General features: G+C 41.5%; 1 protein-coding gene across 1 annotated transcript in view; it reads right to left on the bottom strand.

Moving 5' to 3' along the window:
• EFR3A (EFR3 homolog A) overlaps positions 1–18,984 on the bottom strand; it is a 258,754-nt gene that overhangs the window by 226,080 nt on the left and 13,690 nt on the right. Inside the window, exon 2 of the mRNA XM_077493357.1 lies at positions 17,305–17,367. Coding sequence (XP_077349483.1) covers positions 17,305–17,314 — 10 coding nt within the window. The 5' untranslated portion in view covers positions 17,315–17,367. The remainder of the gene's footprint in view (positions 1–17,304; positions 17,368–18,984) is intronic.

Genomic DNA, 18,984 nt, shown 5'->3' with positions numbered 1-18,984 from the left:
CATCAAGTTTATTACGGTCAATCGGTCATAATTTGGCAAATTTGCACATAATGGTGCATCAGATATAAACTGTCAGTGTCTGACTTAAGTACCTGATATGATGATGACAACAGAGTGTGCACTGGTATCCCGCTGCCCGCAGCAGCCTGTTATGAGGAGGAAAAGCGTGGAACATTGGCTCAGGTCTTCTGCAGCAGCCTGTGTGACAGTGAGCCGAGGAGGAGTCTCTGAAGAGCGGAAGTTGGGAACACTTGCTCCACGTCTCCTCTCCTGTACCAGCCAGCTCAACACACAACGGACGGTTGGGGTGGACATCAGCGGGAGGCAGGAAAAGAAGGGGAGGCTAGCGCCCACAGCTCACTTCGGCTCAGTTTGCAGAGGCAGGGCACAGCGCCTTTCAGCTGCGTTCGCGGCCAACGCCCGTGGCTCATTTTGACTCCGTTCAGAGTGACAGGGCACAGCGCGCATGACGTCATCCAAAAAAACAAAAATCAATGATTTTGGTTGCAGCTTCAATGCTGAATCGAGGACGGCCGAATTGCGATACATCGATGCTGCAAATAAATTCAACAACCCTAAATAACAGTGCATATTTGTAGCACTGATCACTGTAATAATGTCACTGTGATCTGTCCGCTGCATTGTCGCAGTCCCACTAAAAATCACTGATCACTGCCCTTACTAGTAAAAATATAAAATTAAAAGAATTAAAAAATCTATCCCCTATTTTGTAGACGTGATAACTTTTGCACAAACCAATATACGCTTACTGCGATTTTTTTTTACCAAAAATATGTAGCAGAAAAAAAAAAGAAAAAAAAAATCGACCTAAACTGATGAATAAATATTGTTTTTTTATTTTTTTTTAAACGTTTGATAGCAGAAAGTTAAAAAAAATATATATTGTTTTTCAAAATTGTCGCTCTCTTTTGGTTTATAGAGCAAAAAAAAAAATGTAGGAGGTGATCAAATACCACCAAAAGGAAGCTCTATTTGTGTAAAAAAAAAAATAAAAAAAAAAGAAGACATTTTATGTACAGCGTCGTAGGACCGCACAATTGTCAGTTAAAGCAACACAGTTCCGTAAAAAATAAAAAAACACAAATTTCAGCAGGGTTCTGAGATTCACAATAAACAATGCACAGTGTATTCAGGGATATCAATGGTGCCATATGGTGTGCTAGATTTGTTTTCTTTTTCTTTTAAGAGGATTAAAATCCTCCGGTGTCCTTGTTCAGAGGCTGTAATGTGTGATATTGGCTCTACTGTCAGCCTCTTCTGTCCCTCACAATAAGGGCCGGACTACACTTCTGCGGCAAAAATATATACGCATTTTTTCTGTGTATTTTATAACTTCAGGCAGTGAATTTTCCAGCTTCATGCATACGGCTGATAATTAGTCAGGATTTTACAGGTCGGCCCAATAGGATTGAGTCTTGTTCCCAATATTATTTGTAGGAAAGAGATCATAAAATATCAGAATGTTTTCCTTAGAAATAGTGGAAACCTTGTGCATGAAAATGTGCATGCGGCTCAGGAGCGTGCAGACACTGTGTGCCTCCATAGCAAACGGCTTGCTATGGGGACATATGAAGAAGGGGAGGAGCCAGGAGCACCTCTGGGGGACCCGAGAGCAGGCAAGTACAACATGGTTATGATTTTAACCACTTGCCAAATGGGCACTTTCACCCCCTTCCTGCCCAGGCCATTTTTCAGCGCTATCATACTTTGAATGACAATTGTGCGGTCATGCAACTCTGTAACCATGTGACATTTTTATCATTTTCTTGACACTAAGGCCGCGTACACACGGGCGGATTGTCTGCACAACTAAGTTTGTCAGACAATCCGACAGACAGTCCGTCCAACTTTTGAATGAACGGACTTGACCACACACGATGAACAGACAGTCCGCTGAAAGCGTGCGCGATGACGTGTACAGCACGTACGATGGGACTAGAAAAACGACGTCCAATACACAGCAATGCAACCTTCGGCCGTGTAAATCCTTTCTGAGCATGCGCCATACTTAGTCCGTCCAACTTGCCTACACACGAGCGGACTGTCCGCTGAAACCAAGTTTGGACGGACAAAATTACGGAAATTCCGAAAGACAAAGTCCGTCAGACTGTCCGCTGAAAAAGTCCGCTGAAGCCCACACACGAGCGGATTGTCCGCTGAAACACGGTTCAGCGGACTAAGTTGGGCAGACAATCCGCCCGTGTGTACGCGGCCTTAGAAAGCTTTCTTTCGGTGGTATTTAATCACTGATTTTAAATTTTTTCATTGTTTACAATAAATAAAACAAACTAAAAAAAGACCGAAAATGTTGGGAAAAAAACGTTTTTCTTAGTTTCTGTCAATAAATTTTGTAGATAAGTAATTTTTCTCCTTCACTTATGGGCACTGATTAGGTGTCACTGATGAAGAGGCACTAATATGCCACACTTATGGGCACTGATAGGCGGCACAGATAGGCAGCACTGATAGCCAGCACTGACTGGCATCACTAATGGGCACCGATTGCTGGCACTGGTGGCGCTTTATTGTAATCAGGGCATTGATGAATGATCAGTGCCCTGATTACAGGTCTTGATGTCCCGCTGATTGGCTCTCCTTGCCACACACACTGTCAGTGTGAGGTAATGAGCGCTGATTATGGGCATTTGCGTGTTTACATGTGACCGGCTGTGATTAGACACAGCCGATCACATGGTTGAAGAGCCGCCGTGCCAGAAAGAGCCCCTCCGTCATTTGGCGGTGGGCAGGTGGCAAGCGGTTAAAGTGGTAGTGAATAGAGCCACAAGATTATGGCTAAAATGAGAATCACGATTTTTTTGCTTAGAAGATAGATCATGATTTTCTCGCGATTCTCCTGGCGTAACATCATCTTTCACATAAAAAAAAAAAAAAATTATTTATATATATATATATATATATATATATATATATATATATATATATATATATATATATATATATATATATAAACGTTGGCCCGATTATTTATTTCTTTTTTTGTTTTATTCATTGAAGTGCATTTTTCCCAAAAAATTGCATTTGAAAGACCTCTGAGCAAATACAGCGTGACATAAAATATTGCAGCAATTGACATTTTATTCCCTAGGGTCTCTGCTAAAATATATATATATATATATATATATATATATATATATATATATATATATATATATATATATATATATATATATATATATATATATATATATATATATATATATATATATATATATATATAATGATTGGGGGTTCCAAGTAATTTTCCAGCAAAAAATATTGATTTTACCTTAAGTGTCAGAAAAAGATTTAAAATTTAAGTGGCTAAACTTCCTGCATTTACAGGTTGGTTAAAAACTTGGCAGACTGCCCGGATGTTTTTTTCTTTACACACAGAAGTTTATCCCTTTGATCTAAGAAGGAAGATCACAAAAAGAAGCCATACTTGAGGGTAGGGACTGATGTGACTGTACAATGTATATGTACAGCTCTGCACAATTTGACGGTGCTATACAAGTAATTGAAATAAATTAAAAATAATTACAAATTATACACACACACACACACATGTATGGGCTTTAATTCCAGGAGAACACATGGCAAGGCCCAATTATCCTCATTTTGCCCCCATGAAAGAAATTACTTTTGTCATTATGCTAACCAGAAGAAAACATTACTGACTAACGTCTTGCTCTATTCACACACGGAAATTATGTAAGCAAGTGTGTAGCAAATTATTATGCAATTAAGCAAATTATGCAATTTTCTTGTTTTTTAATTAGAATATCAGGGTAACTGAACAGCCCTTTCGCTGCTAATGCCGTATTACACAAGTCTACACAAAAAATAAAAACACTGCTCCAGATAATAACGCTCCGCCTCTCCACATCACACAGTGCCCACCAAGAGTGCCAGCCAAGCTCGCCAACTTTGCACAATAGTATGGAAGAAATACTATGGAAGGCTGCAATCTTCAATCCATCTTTACGGATTCATATAAAGACAGGACACATAACAGTGGGGGGAAGGAAGGGGCATCAGCGACTTATAGTGGGACTGCGATATTGCGGCAAACAATCGGACACTAACTGACACTTTGTGGGAACCAGTGACACTAATAGAGTTACCAGTTGTAAGAAACCATGAATCAGAACGAGACAGAAGTACAGTTAAATAACACTTGTTTAATAATAAAAGAAAATAGAACAAAACGTAGTAAAAAAAAAAAAACATTAGCCAGAGTTCAGGAACTGGAAAGGATAGTCAGACAAGCCAAATGTCAGGGAGCCGGAGATAAGCATAGTAAAACAGAAAGCAGGATCTGGAGCCAGAAGGGATGTCAGCCAAGCAAGTCTTTAACAGGAACAAAGGAGATAGTCTCTGATGTTGATCAAGGTGAAGGCAGAGATCCTCTGGACTGGACAGCTTAAGTAGGCAGGACTGACGAGCAGGATATCAACAACAGCTGGGGGACTGTGGAGAGATAGGAGCTGGCAATTGGCCGACAGCTGAGTGGCCAGCTCTGAGAAGGAAGGGTTGAGCCCAGCCCTGACACCAGTTCTAAAAATATGCACTGTCACTGTACTGACACTGGCTGGGAAGGGGTTAAATCTCCAGGATGATCAAATGGTAAACTGTGTGCCTAGCCAGGGTTTGTGTGTACATAGTGTGTGCTTTTTACTAAGGAAAGTGATAGATTTTATTACCTGCTTTGCAGGGACATAAAATCCACCACATCCCTGCTGACAGAACAGAGCTCTGCCACATTTACATAAGCAGAGCTCTGTTCTGCATCTCTCCTCCCTGATCAGTGGGTGGCAGCGAACATCCATTGGAAGGCACCCGCTGATCGGCTTGTGCTCAGTCTAATCACAGCACAGCCGCAGCCCATGAGCACGCCCCCTCATACCTGGAAGTGCTAGATTATGTACCTAGTGCATGATTTGGCACAGGAAAGCCACTGTTGCCGTATAACCAAGTTATGCGGTCGGCAAGCGGTTTATTACCGCTGTGATTTTTTGCTAAATAAACAAAATAAAGACCAGAATTTTAAAAAAAAAATAAAAATTTTTTTCTTCATTTCAATTATAACATTTTGCAAATAGTCTTTTATAAAATTTAGGGCAAAATGTATTCTGCTACATTTCTTTGGTGAAAATAACCCAAGTTAGGGTTTATTATTTAGGCTAAAGAAAAGTTATAGAGTCCACAAACTGGCGCCACCTATGAAAATTTTTGGGTACTGAAGTTTGCCGCCGTTTTAAGGCTTGAGATGTTTGGTGAAAAAAAAAAAAAAAAAGGTAAATATTGCGCTAGAGTTTCAAGTGTAATATATATATATATATATATATCTGCAACAAAAACTATCAAATTTCTTTATAGTGCAAAAACTTGTATACAAATAAGTAGAGCTGCACGATTAATCGTCAAGAATCGTTATCGCGATCTTGACTAAAGTGTTTTTCCCGATTCTTTCCATGCAAAGAATTCTCTCTGCTCTTCTGCCACAGCCTTCAAAAGAAAGGAAGGAAAAAAAAAAAAAAAAATGGGCAGTCTGTCAAGAATCAAAAAAAAATTTTTTATCAGTTGAACTTTGTAACAATTTCTCAATGGATGAGACTTCCTGTGTAAGAGAAAAAATTTTAACCACTTGAAGTGGTTGTAAACCCCTTACAACCACTTTAACCTACATGCAAGCCTAGATTAAGGCTTACCTGTAGGTGGTTTAGGTTTAGGAGATATTTGCAAGATTAGCGGCACTGATGTCTACGGCGCATGCGCCGTAGACATCGGGCGCAGGCGCACTGAGCGTGCCACTTATTAATTAATATTAATATTAATTAATGAGCTAGCATGCTATGCATACTATCTCATTATGCCTTTGTTGCCTTGCAGGGTGTCTTTTTTTCTTTTTTTTCTTAAGAGGCTTTACTTTAAAAACACTAAACCTTTTTCTGACATTTGTTGGTTTCAAGTTAAAATCATTTTTTATTTTTTTTTGCTAGAAAATAACTTAGAAACCCAAACATATATATACACACACACACACACAGACACACACTATAATAAATTATATATATATATATATATATATATATATATATATATATATATATATATATATAATTTTTTTGTAGACACCCTAGTGAATAAAATGTGGTGGTTGTTGCAATATTTTATGGCCCACTGTATTTGCGCAGTGGTGTTTCAAATGCAATTTTTTGGGAAAAAATTACTTTAATGAATTAAAAAAAAAAAAAAACCTAACCCGTAAAGTTAGCCCATTTTGTATAATATGAAAGGTTTTGCATCGTGATCTTTTTATTTTAAGCAAAAAAAATTAAAATAAATAAAATTGTGATTCTCATTTTGGCCAGAATCGTGCAGCTCTACAAATAAGTTGCGCTTATAACATAAGTGATCCTGTGTGACAAATGAGAAAACACAAAAAGGTTCACTATTGCAAAAACAAAATTTTGAGTGAACAAAACATGAACTATCTGTATATGAAAGTCTATATGAAAAGACTCATCAACAGTGAAAATAGTAGTAATTGAGTCTGTGGCAAAAAAAAAACAAAAACAAAAAAACAGTACGATTCAAAAAGTGTAGTAAAAATCCAAGAATCCTTCAACCTTCATCCGAGAAGAGAAAGAGGATGAGACAGGAGGAGGGGGGGAGGGAAATCCTGGGATCAGAAGACCATACAACCCCCTAAAGAGCAAGGTCTAATGCGCCAGCAGATTTAGCCCTCTGCAGGGTCTAACGAGCTTCCGTCCTCTTGGAGCGCTCCAAATGCAGCGGGAATCCTCTGTGATGTCCTGGTTGGAAATGGAGAGTCCAGTCTGTGAAGCGCACTGCGACACAAGTCACCAGTGAGAAGGGACAGAGGACACTCCAATAGTGTAATATGGTTTAAAAAAAAAAAAAAAAAAAAAAAAAAAATCGATAATCTTTATTGCTAAAACAGAGCTGGTATAGCAACATAAAAACAGACAGCAAGCTTAAAAAATAAAATTAAAAAAAAAAAAAAAAAATGTGAACAACCGTACATCAGGGGTCATGTGAGGCGTAATGACGTCAGCATGTAGAACCGCCCTACATGTTTTGTCATACGTGACGTCTTCCTGTTTGGTACCCATTTACTCAGCACAACCTGATATTGTTATTTTACAATAATGCTAATATACTGCATTTTCGGACCACTAAAATTAAACTGGTTGTAAAGTCAGAAGGTTTTTTTTTTATCTTAATGCATTCTATTCCATTTAAAAAAAAACGGGGATATTTTTATAGCAAAAAGTACAAAATATTGTGTTTTTTTAATTGTTGCTTTTTTTGTTTATAGTGCAAAAAATAAAAAACTGCAGGAGGTGATCAAATCCCACCAAAAGAAAGCTCTATTTGTGGGGAAAAAAAAAAAGGACGTCGATTTTGTTTGGGTGCAGCAGCACGCAATTGTCAGTTAAAGTGACGCAGTGCCGAATCACAAAAAATGGCCTGGTCATTCAGCAGCCAAATCTTTCAAATCTTCACACACTGTGTGTGTGTGTGTGTGTGTGTGTGATTGGACACACCCGCTCAGCTGACTTCTGCCAAAATCATTGGCTGAAATCAGCTGCCAAGCTTGTGCGTGTCCAATCACAGCATGGGTCAGCAGGGGGTGTGCACACACGCACCACAAACCAGGGAGCCGGCCGGCAACGTACAGGTACCTGCTGTAAAAGTACTGCGGGAAGGTGACAAGTAGTTAATGAAAGAAATTTCTTGACAGTAAACGTTCTTTTCCACTCATGCGCATTTGATTTTTTTTTTTCGGACGATTCCCACGTCGATTAGAAATTTTTTTTTTTTGTTTTTTTTTTATATAAACCCAACAGATTTAAGAGAGGGAGAATAAGGAGTTGTTAAGCGGTTAAAACAGAGAAACAATTTAATAAAAACAAAAAAAAATAAAATTTTTTTTTTTTTTTACTTCACAAAGTTACTTTAACCACTTCAGTTCCGGACCAATAAACACCTTAAGGACCAGAGGTCTTTTTGCAATTTCGCACTGCGCTGCTTTAACTGGTAATTGCGCGGTCATGCAATATTGCACCCAAACGAAATTTGCGTCCTTTTCTTCCCACAAATAGAGCTTTCTTTTGATGGTATTTGATTGCCTCTGCGATTTTTATTTTTTGCGATATAAATGAAAAAAGAGCGAAAATTTTGAAAAAAAAAGATATTTTCTTCTTTTTGTTATAAGAAAAATCGAATAAACTAAATTTTAGTCATACATTGAGGGCAAAATTTATTCAGCCACATGTCTTTAGTAAAAAAAATGTCAATAAGCGTATATTTTTTGGTTTGCGCAAAAGTTATAGCGTCTACAAACTAGAGTACATTTTCTGGAATTTACACAGCTTTTAATTTATGACTGCCGATCTCATTTCTTGAGGTGCTAAAATGGCAGGGCAGTACAAATCCCCCCCAAATGACCCCATTTTGGAAAGTAGACACCCCAAGGAAATTGCTGATGGGTATGTTGAGCCCATTGAATATTTATTTTTTTTGTCCTAAGGGATTGAATAATGACAAAAAAAAAAAAAAAATTTTTTTTTTACAAAAAGTTGTCACTAAATGATATATTGCTCACACATGCCATGGTTATATGTGAAATGACACCCCAAAATACATTCTGCTGCTTCTCCCGAGTACGGGGATACCACATGTGTGGGACTTTTTGGGAGTCTAGTCGCGCACGGCACCCCGAAAACCAATCACCACCTTCAGGATTTCTAAGGGTGCAAATTTTTGATTTAACTCCTCACTACCTATCACAGTTTCGAAGGCCATAAAATGCCAAAATAGCACAAAACCCCCCCAAATGACCCCATTTTGGAAAGTAGACACCCCAAGCTATTTACTGAGAGGCATGTTGAGTCCATGGAATATTTTATATTTTGCCAAAAGTTGCGGGAATATTACAAACTTTTTTTTTTTTGCACAAAGTTGTCACTAAATGATATATTGCTCACACATGCTATGGGCAGAAGTCAAATTACACCCCAAAATAAATTCTGCTGCTTCTCCCGAGTACGGGGATACCACATGTGGGGGACTTTTTGGGAGCCTAGTTAACTAGCTACCTAGCGACACTAGCGACACTGATGCAGCGTTCAGAAAAATTATCGCTTAGTGACACTGGCAAAAGGGGGTGAAAGGGTTAACTAGCGGAAATCAGGGGGTTAAAACCATTATTGGGTAGTATATCGGGGTACCTAGCGCTATAAAAACCTGGCGGTGAACCTAAAAAAATAACTAGCTACCTAGCGACTGTAGCGACACTAATGCAGCGATCAGAAAAACGATCGCTTAGTGACACTGGCAAAAGGGGGTGAAAGGGTTAACTAGCGGCAATCAGGGGGTTAAAAACATTATTGGGTAGTATATCGGGGTACCTAGCGATATATAAAAACCTGGCGGTGAACCTAAAAAAATAACTAGCTACCTAGCGACACATGCAGCGATCAGAAAAATGATCGCTTAGTGACACTGGCAAAAGGGGGTGAAAGGGTTAACTAGCGGCAATCAGGGGGTTAAAAACATTATTGGGTAGTATATCGGGGTACCTAGCGCTATAAAAACCTGGCGGTGAACCTAAAAAAATAACTAGCTACCTAGCGACTGTAGCGACACTAATGCAGCGATCAGAAAAACGATCGCTTAGTGACACTGGCAAAAGGGGGTGAAAGGGTTAACTAGCGGCAATCAGGGGGTTAAAAACATTATTGGGTAGTATATCGGGGTACCTAGCGATATAAAAACCTGGCGGTGAACCTAAAAAAATAACTAGCGACACTAGCGACACATGCAGCGATCAGAAAAATGATCGCTTAGTGACACTGGCAAAAGGGGGTGAAAGGGTTAACTCTAGGGGCAATCAGGGGGTTAAATCTTTATTGGGGGGTGATAGGGGGCTACCCTGGACCTAACACTAACTGTCCTGACAGTTTTTACTGTCACAACTGACACTGAATGCATTGATCAGTAAAGAAATGATCAATGCAATCAGTGACACTGTGACTGGGGGGGGAGGGGGGGCGGGGGGGGGGATCGGGGGGCGATCGGGGGGGGGATCGGGGGGGGTTTGTGTGCCTGTGTGTACCTACATGTCAGTGTAGTGTTCGTGCAGACTTACTTTTACTCTTCTCCTCGTAGTCCGGTCAAAAAGACCGCCCCGAGGAGAATGACATCACTTCCCTCATTCCTGTGTAAACAATACACAGGGGAGGAAGTTTCTCATTGGCCAGGAGCGATCCAGAGGGGGTGGCCGAAAACGAACGGCCATCCCCTCATCACGGATCGCTGCTGGACCGAATCGGACCGCCGTATCCAGCGGGAGGGGGTCCGATGGGACCCCCCACCCGCTGGAAGGCAATCACGTAGATGTACGTGATTCTGACTGCCTGTGCCATTGTGCTGACGTACAATGGCAATACGGCGGTCCTGAAGTGGTTAAACTGACTTCATTTTGCAGACCAAAGTTCATGCCTTTGATCTGTAAATGAACAGAAGGATAGATAAGATCCAATGTTTCTTTCTACCCGTCTCTTTCATTACTGAGCAAAGTCGTTGATAAATATTTTCAGCTGCTTTTTTATTTTTATTTTTTTTGACAGCTGTGAGCAGGGAACTCCTCTGCAGTTTCACCAGGTTGCCTACCCCTGTTCTACATGAATAGTGGAAATGCTGGATAAAAGCGGGCCTTCAGTCATTTTTTTCAATACCTTATACAGCCCACTTCCTGTTTGTCTGGTCATTAGCCTAGGCTTATGACATCATGCGCAGCTCTCTCTCTCACTCTCGTGAGTTTGCCAGGAAGGGAGGGGGAGGTGAACAGGCAACAGCTTCAGCTGCCCACAGTTAAAATGGCTGTAGCCAGACTCAGTGGAGGGAGATTTCTGCAGCATATTTGGCAAGTACAGAATCCCAGTATATATGAAATAATATGCAAAGTGGTTGGATGGAAGCTTCAGAATGGCAAATATGTTTTTATTATAAATTATTTAAGCAGACTGCAGTTCCTCTTTAAGATTGTGCGTGTGTGCACGTGCGTGTGTGTGTGTGTGGGGGGGGGGGGGGGGAGGGTGGGCTGAATCGAGATCCCAATCTTTTAACAATTAATCTTGTAGCTCTAGCTGATGCCTTAAGAGTTCCCTTCGCTAGAACTAAGGGGCCAAGCCCAACCCCTAAAAAAACAACCCCCACACCATAATCCCCCCCCCCACCAAATGATTTGGACCAGTGCACAAAGCAAATTCCATAAAGTCATGGATGAGCAAGTTTAGGGTGGAGGAACTTGACTGGCCTGCACAGAGTCCTGACCTCAATCAATAGAACACCTTAGTAATGAGAACGGAATCATTAGCAGTAATCAGCATGGATTCATGAAGAATCGTTCTTGCCAAACCCATCTACTAACCTTCTATGAGGAGGTGAGTTGCCATCTAGATAAAGGAAGGGCCGTAGACGTGGTGTATCTGGATTATGCAAAAGCATTTAACACAGTTCCCCATAAACGTTTACTGTACAAAGTAAGGACCATTGGCATGGACCATAGGGTGAGTACATGGATTGAAAACTGGCTACAAGGGCGAGTTCAGAGGGTGGTGATAAATGGGAAGTATTCTGAATGGTCAGGGATTGGTAATGGGGTCCTCCAGAGTTCTGTGCTGGGACCAATCCTGTTTAATTTGTTCATATACAACCTGGAGGATGGGATAAACAGTTCAATCTCTGTATTTGCAGAAGATACTAAGCTAAGCAGGGTAACAACTTCTCTGCAGGATGTGGAAACCTTGCAAAAAGATCTGAACAAATGAATGTGGTGGGCAACTACATGGCAAATGAGGTTTAATGTAGAAAAATGTAAAATAATGCATTTAGGTGGCAAAAATATGAATACAATCTATACACTGGGGGGAGAACCTCTGGGGGAATCTAGGATAGAAAAGGACCTGGGGGTCCTAGTAGATGATAGGCTCAGCAATGGCATGCAATTCCAAGCTGCTGCTAACAAAGCAAACAGAATATTGGCATTAAAAACACCAGAGAAAAAAACAATAATTCTACAAGACTCTGGTCCGGCCGCACCTTGAGTATGCCGTCCAGTTCTGGGCACCAGTCCTCAGGAAGGATGTACTGGAAATGGTGAGAGTACAAAGAAGGGCAACAAAGCTAATAAAGGGTCTGGAGGATATTAGTTATGAGGAAAGGTTGCGATCACTAATCTTATTCTCTCTGGAGAAGAGACGCTTGAGAGGGGATATGATTTCTATATATAAATATTGTACTGGTGACCCCACAATAGGGAGAAATTTTTTTTGCAGAAGGGAGTTTAACAAGACATGTGGTCACGCATTAAAATTAGAAGAAAAGGAGGTTTAACCTTAAACTACGTAGAGCAGTGATTCTCAACTAGGGTTCCTCCAGAGGTTGCTAGGGGTTCCTTCAGCATTGGGCAATTTCTGCCTCTCAGATAAGTTCCCACCGACACCATTGGTCTTTGTAGCTATCTGTAAGGAGGGAATTCTTCCCAATGACCACAAGTGTAAGGACCATTCCTCTCACTGACCACCACACTGATGTATCATGAGTTGTAGATTTCTCATTTTTAGCAGGGGTTCCTCGAGACCAGAGAACCATTTCAAGGATTCCTCCGTGTTGAAAAGGTTGAGAAAGGCTGACGTAGAGGGTTCTTTACTGTAAGAGCAGCAAGGATGTGGAATTCCCTTCCACAGGCGGTGGTCTCAGCGGGGAGCATTGATAGTTTCAAGAAACTATTAGACAAGCACCTGAACGACCGCAACATACAGTGATATACAATGTAATACTGACATATAATCACACACATGGGTTGGACTTGTGTCTTTTTTTAACCTCACCTACTATGTAACCTTGGGGATGAATTCGAGTGGAGACTGCGAGCCAGGCCTTCTCATCCAACATCAGTGTCTGACTTCACAAATGCGCTTCTGGAAGAATGGTCCAACATTCCCATAGACCAGTGATGGTGAACCTTGGCACCCCAGATGTTTTGGAACTACATTTCCCATGATGCTCATGCACTCTGCAGTGTATTTGAGCATCATGGGAAATGTAGTTCCAAAACATCTGGGGTGCCAAGGTTTGCCATCACTGCCCTAGACACACTTCTAAACCTTGTGGACGGCCTTCCCAGAAAAGTTGAAGCTGTTATAGCTGCAAAGGGTGGGCCAACTTAATATTGAACCCTACAGACTAAGATTGGGTTGCCATTAACATTTATGTATGTGTAATGGCAGATGTCCCAATGCTTTTGGTAATATAGTGTGTGCATAAAATATATTATGGAAATCTCAGATATGTGGTAAGGTTTCACACCTGCCAGTCTCATTTAACACGACAGCTCTCTCTGAACACGGAAATGGTAGACGCACATTGTAGGTGGTCTGCAGAGTTGGCCGTCAGTCTACAGAATGGACCCTCGAAGGATTCCGGCAGAAAACAATTGGCCTTCCGCACTCCCAACCTATGATCCGTATTCTCCAATTTCCTTGCTTTTTCTTCTACCCTCTGGGAATGAACTTATCTGAGAGAGCCAGAGACAGCTTAACAAATTCATCACAGAGAATACATTGCTCCACACTTGTAAACTGCCCCCTCGGCAATAATTCATGGCAATTGCTATAGATAATGTCAAGAACAGGGAGACTCGACTCTGTCGATCATCTTGTCAGGTGACCGGGGGAGCAGCAGTGCAGAGCGAGGAGCGAGGAGACATCAGGTCTCCAGACTAGAAGACCACATTCACATGCATAACACATACTCACCCAATGCTAGGCTAGAGGAAGCAGCTCAACACCTCAAAGTATATCCATCGTAACAGATATACAAAGGTTGCCAGCGCTTTACACGATCACTTGTCAACAAACGGGGCATGTCTGGTTCAGCTCTCTCCTCTCCTCATGCTGATCGGTACAGCGTGAGGAGGGAGTCGGTGCAGCAGCACGAGTGAGCCGTCTCTGGAGTGCTCACAGCACTGATCTACACCAATTCAAACCACATCTATGCCTCATCCATGCCCAATAAATGCCTCACCCATGCCTCATCTGTGCCCATCCATACCCCATAAATGCCTCATACATACCCAGCTATGCCTCACATGTGCCCACCCATTTCCATGTGCCCATCCATGCCAATTCATAACTCATCCGTGCCCATCCATTGCCATGTGCCCATCCATTGCCATGTGCCCATCCATGCCCATCCATGCTAATTCATACCTCATCCGTGCCCATCCATTGCCATGTGCCCATCCATGCTAATTCATACCTCATTCGTGCCCATCCATGGCCATGTGCCCATCCATGTCTCATCCACACTACTTCATGCCTCATCCGTGCTCTTTTTTGCTCATCCATGCCTCATCTGTACCCATCCATGCCTCATAAATGGCTCAGCCGTGCCTCATCCATGCCTCATCTGTGCCCATCCATGCCTCATAAATGGCTCAGCCATGCCTCATAAATGCTCATCCATGCATCATCCATGCCTCACCCATGCCACATCAGTGCTCTTCCATGCCCATCCATGCCACATAAATGCCTCACGCCTGCCTCATACATGCCATCCATTCATCATCCATGCCTCACACGTGCCCATTCATGGCCATGCGCAGTAAACTAGCAGGTTCGAATCCCAACCATGATGCTACCTGCCGGGAGTTTGCATGTTCTCCCTGTGCCTGCATGGGTTTCCTCTGGGTACTCTGGTTTACTCCCACACTCCAAAGACATGCAGGTAGGTTAATTGGCTTCTGTGCAAAATTGACCCTAGTATATGAATGGGGACCTTGGATTTTGGGCTCCTTGAGGGTAGGGACCGATGTGAGTGTGCAATGTACAAGGATAGGGACAATTGTAGACACTCACTCAGGTTGAACTGGATGGACTGGTGTCTTTATTCAACCTAACTATGTGCCCATCCATGTCTCATCCATGCTCCATCCATGCCTCATCAGTGCTTATGCGTACCCATCCATGCCACATCAGTGCTCATCCTTAGGCCGCGTACACACGCGGGGACTGTTCGCTCAACTTTGTCCGTCAAACAGTTTCAGCGGACAGTCCGCTCAAAATTAGCATGGACGGACTTGCCCACACACGATGAACGAACAGTCCGCTGAAACCGTGCGCGATGACGTGAACGGCACGTACGACGGGACTAGAAAACGACGTCCTATACACTGCAATGCAACCTTCGGCGTGTAAATTCTTTCTGAGCATGCGCGAGACTTAGTTTGACGAACAAGCCTACACACGAGGGGACTGTCCACTGAAACAAAGTTTCAGCGGACAGTTTTTCGGAAATTCCGAAAAACTTTGTTCAGCGGACTGTTCGCTGAAACTGTCCGCTGAAAGCCCACACACGGGCGGACTGTCCGCCGAAACACTGTTCAGCGGACAAAGTTGAGCGAACAGTCCCCGCGTGTGTACGCGGCCTTACGGTGCTCCCTGCATGTTGGGCCTCTGTATGTGACCAGGCTGTGAAAAAGTCTCACACATGTGGTTTCACCATACTAAAAGGGAGGAGTAGCAGAATGTATTTTGGGGTGAAATTTTTGCACGCACATGCTATGTGTTAGAAAAAATCTTATAAATTTACCTCTTTGTGTAAAAAAAAAAAAATAATAAAAAAAAAAAATAATAAAAAAAAAAAATTCCGCGTTTTCCAAAAACTTGTGGGAAAAAAAAATGACATGTTCAAAAGACTTATTATGCCTCCTAGATTATGTGTTGAAGTATTTGCTTTCAAAACGGGGACTTTTTTTTTTTTTTTTTTTTTTTTTTACACACACACGCGCGCCTTTGTTAAAAATCTTCTCCTCTAGCAAGGAAAAAAAATAAATCAAAAATGTACTCATGACAGATCCCGACGCAGATTATTTTGCTTCTGTGTGCAAGAGCCATAATCCGGGTTGTTTCCAGCAGAAGAATCGCTGCAGTGACTTGGCCCTTACAGCCAAAATTACAGTTTTTTTCCATAGTCCATCTAAAACAGTGGTCTCCAAACTGCAGTCTGGGGGCCGGGTACGGCCCTTTGCTTGCCTTTATCCGGCCCTGGGGACAGTGTTCCTTTCACTAATACCAAGGATGGGGCACTATTCCTCACACTGACACCGATTGGCCATTAATCCTCCCACTGACACCAAACAATTGGCCATTAATCCTCCCATTGACATCGATTGGCCATTAATCCTCCCACCGACACTAACAATTAGCCATTAATCCTCCCACTGACACTAACAATTAGCCATTAATCCTCCCACTGACATTAATGATTGGCCATTAATCCTCCCACTGACACCAACGTCCAGACCTCCCTAAAGACTTAAAGGACAGTAAACTGGCCCTTTATTCAGAAAGTTTGAAGACAGCTGGTCTAGAAGGTGGATCACAGGGGGAAAGCAGAGGGCAGATAATAAATCACAGTCAGTGTTTCGTCAGATTAGGCGACCTATCAGATTTTGTGACGGAAGTGAAATTCTGATGCCAACGCCATTTTGCTACACCCCGCACTCGTGCACAGTAAGGATACAGTGAGAAGGCGGCAAGCGAACATCTTGTTACACCCACCGGAGTCATGCATTTCACACTTGTTTTTAAACTGAGCTTATATAATGGAATTCAGTCTTTTTAAATCCATAAGACTCTTTTGATGATGACTTTTCAAAGCAGCGGTGTTCTGTCATATTAGCAAACCTGTGGGATCAGCACGCTCTCTGCTGCTTTTAAAATTCAACATCTGAACAGTCAGATGGATTTTTAAATAGTGTGACTGTTCAGATGTTGAATTTTAAAAAGCAGCAGAGAGCGTGCTGATCCCACAGGTTTGCTAATATGACAGAACACCGCTGCTTTGAAAAACTCAACATCAAAAGAGTCTTATGGATTTAAAATATACTGAATTTCACTATATGAGCTCAGTTTACTGTTAAAAACAAGTGTGAAATGCATGACTCCGGTGGGTGTAACAAGATGTCCGCTTTCCGTCTGCTCACTGTATCCTTACTGTGGACGAGTGCGGGGTGTAGCAAGATGGTGGCGACGGAACGTCACTTCCGTTACAAAATCTGGCGAAGCACCGTCTTCTCATCCCTCCTGTAAGGTGAACGTTGTCTAGTATATGCAAAATACTAGTTCATTTTAACTTACCAAAACAGAAAGTCCACATTAAAATATAAGCTGTGCATTCTCTTACCTGCAGGCATGTCTTTCCAACAGGCAGACTCTCCTAGTGGTAGGGGATAAGGGACTGTAAAGCCTACAGAGAAAAAACAAAGAATTCAGTTTATAGCATGAAAAAAAAAAAAAAAAAAAAAAACATTGGCAGATAATCTGAACATCAGATATAAAGGTGACCTGCTAAGGGCAGTAATCCACAGATTCAGTCACATTCCATTTTACAGTCATCAAATAAAATAAATGACTTGCAATTGGCTGCTATGGGTTACTGCAACCTGCACTTCTTCACCGACTGGTCTGCTTTGTAAAAGTAACCCGGGAACAGTCATGGAGCTCAGCAAACGTCACACTCCACATGCAAAACAGTCAAATCTGTGCAAATCACAGTGGAAGGTGTAGGACGCGACTATCAAAACACATTTTTCTACATTCGTACACCTTTTGTACAGGACTGAGAACTGAAAAACATTTTCTGCACAACGATGGTCATAGGCAAACCTCAATGTTTTATTACACTACAGACACAAATCACTGTATGCTGCTGCAAATTATAGAAAGATATATAGAGCACAGTTCACTGAAATGACAAACACAAATATATATATATGAAAAACAAAAAAAAAAAAAAAAGTAAGGAGGACTTTAAAGTGGAGGGCCACCCTGAAAAAAAAAAAAATACATTAAAAATTAGAAAAAAAAATCTGAAAAAAAAAAAGAAGAAATTTTTTATTTTTTTTTACTTACCAAAAATGCCTGTTGCTAGGCACATCATCCTAATCTGCCTCTTCCTCCTCCGCGGAGATCTTCTCTCCTCCGTGCGGCGTCTTCTGGGTAATGGGTCGCACTGTGTTCTGGGAACTGTGTGTCCCAGAACACAGCGTGTCCCATTCACAAAGCGCTGCGCGACTCGCGCATGCGCAGTAGGAAACGGGCAGTGAAGCCACAAGGCTCCACTGCCTGTTTCCCTTAGCCAAAATGGCGGCACCGGGACCCGAGACCGAGGGACGGGTCAGCCTCGGGCGGCCGACATCGTGGGCGCCCTAGACAGGTAAGTGTGCTTATTAAAAGTCAGCAGCTACAGTGTTTGCAGCTGCTGACTTTTAATTTTTTTTTTTTTTTAAACCGGCCCTCCTCTTTAAAGTGCCACACACAGCACCAAAAAAATAAATAAAAATAAAATGTATTATATACATAAATAATTTTTTTTTATTAATATTATAATTAAAAAAAAATTATATATATATATATAATTATTATTATTATTATTATTAATAATAATAATAATAATAATAATAAAAAGAAGAAGAAGAAATAATAGATACTCAAATGATTAAAATCCAAAACGAAAATGTGTTCATAACAGTAAATAAGAAAGTATACATTATATTATAATACAGGATTTTTATAGCACCAACAGTTTACGCAGAGCATTACAATGTAGAGTGGGGACTGTACAATTACAATACAGAAGGGACAGAAGGGCCTTGCTCACTTAGCTTAAAATCTAAAAAGAGAGGGGAAGGTTGTACAAAATGTAATAGTTGCAAGGCGTGATCTGATGGAGGTGACTCAGTTACAGTTTGTTCTTAGGTCGGAGGTGGGGTAGGCTTGGCTTCCCTGAATAAGTGAATTTTCAGGGATTGCCTAAAAGTGGCCAGGGTAGGGGCTGACCTGACATACTGGGGCAGGGAGTTGC

This window comes from Lithobates pipiens, unplaced genomic scaffold, assembly GCF_037356315.1.
Source record: "Lithobates pipiens isolate NorthernLeopardFrog02 unplaced genomic scaffold, aLitPip1_a1.2 Scaffold_19, whole genome shotgun sequence".
Classification (NCBI taxonomy): domain Eukaryota; kingdom Metazoa; phylum Chordata; class Amphibia; order Anura; family Ranidae; genus Lithobates; species Lithobates pipiens.
This window is presented reverse-complemented; position numbering and strand designations above follow the sequence as displayed.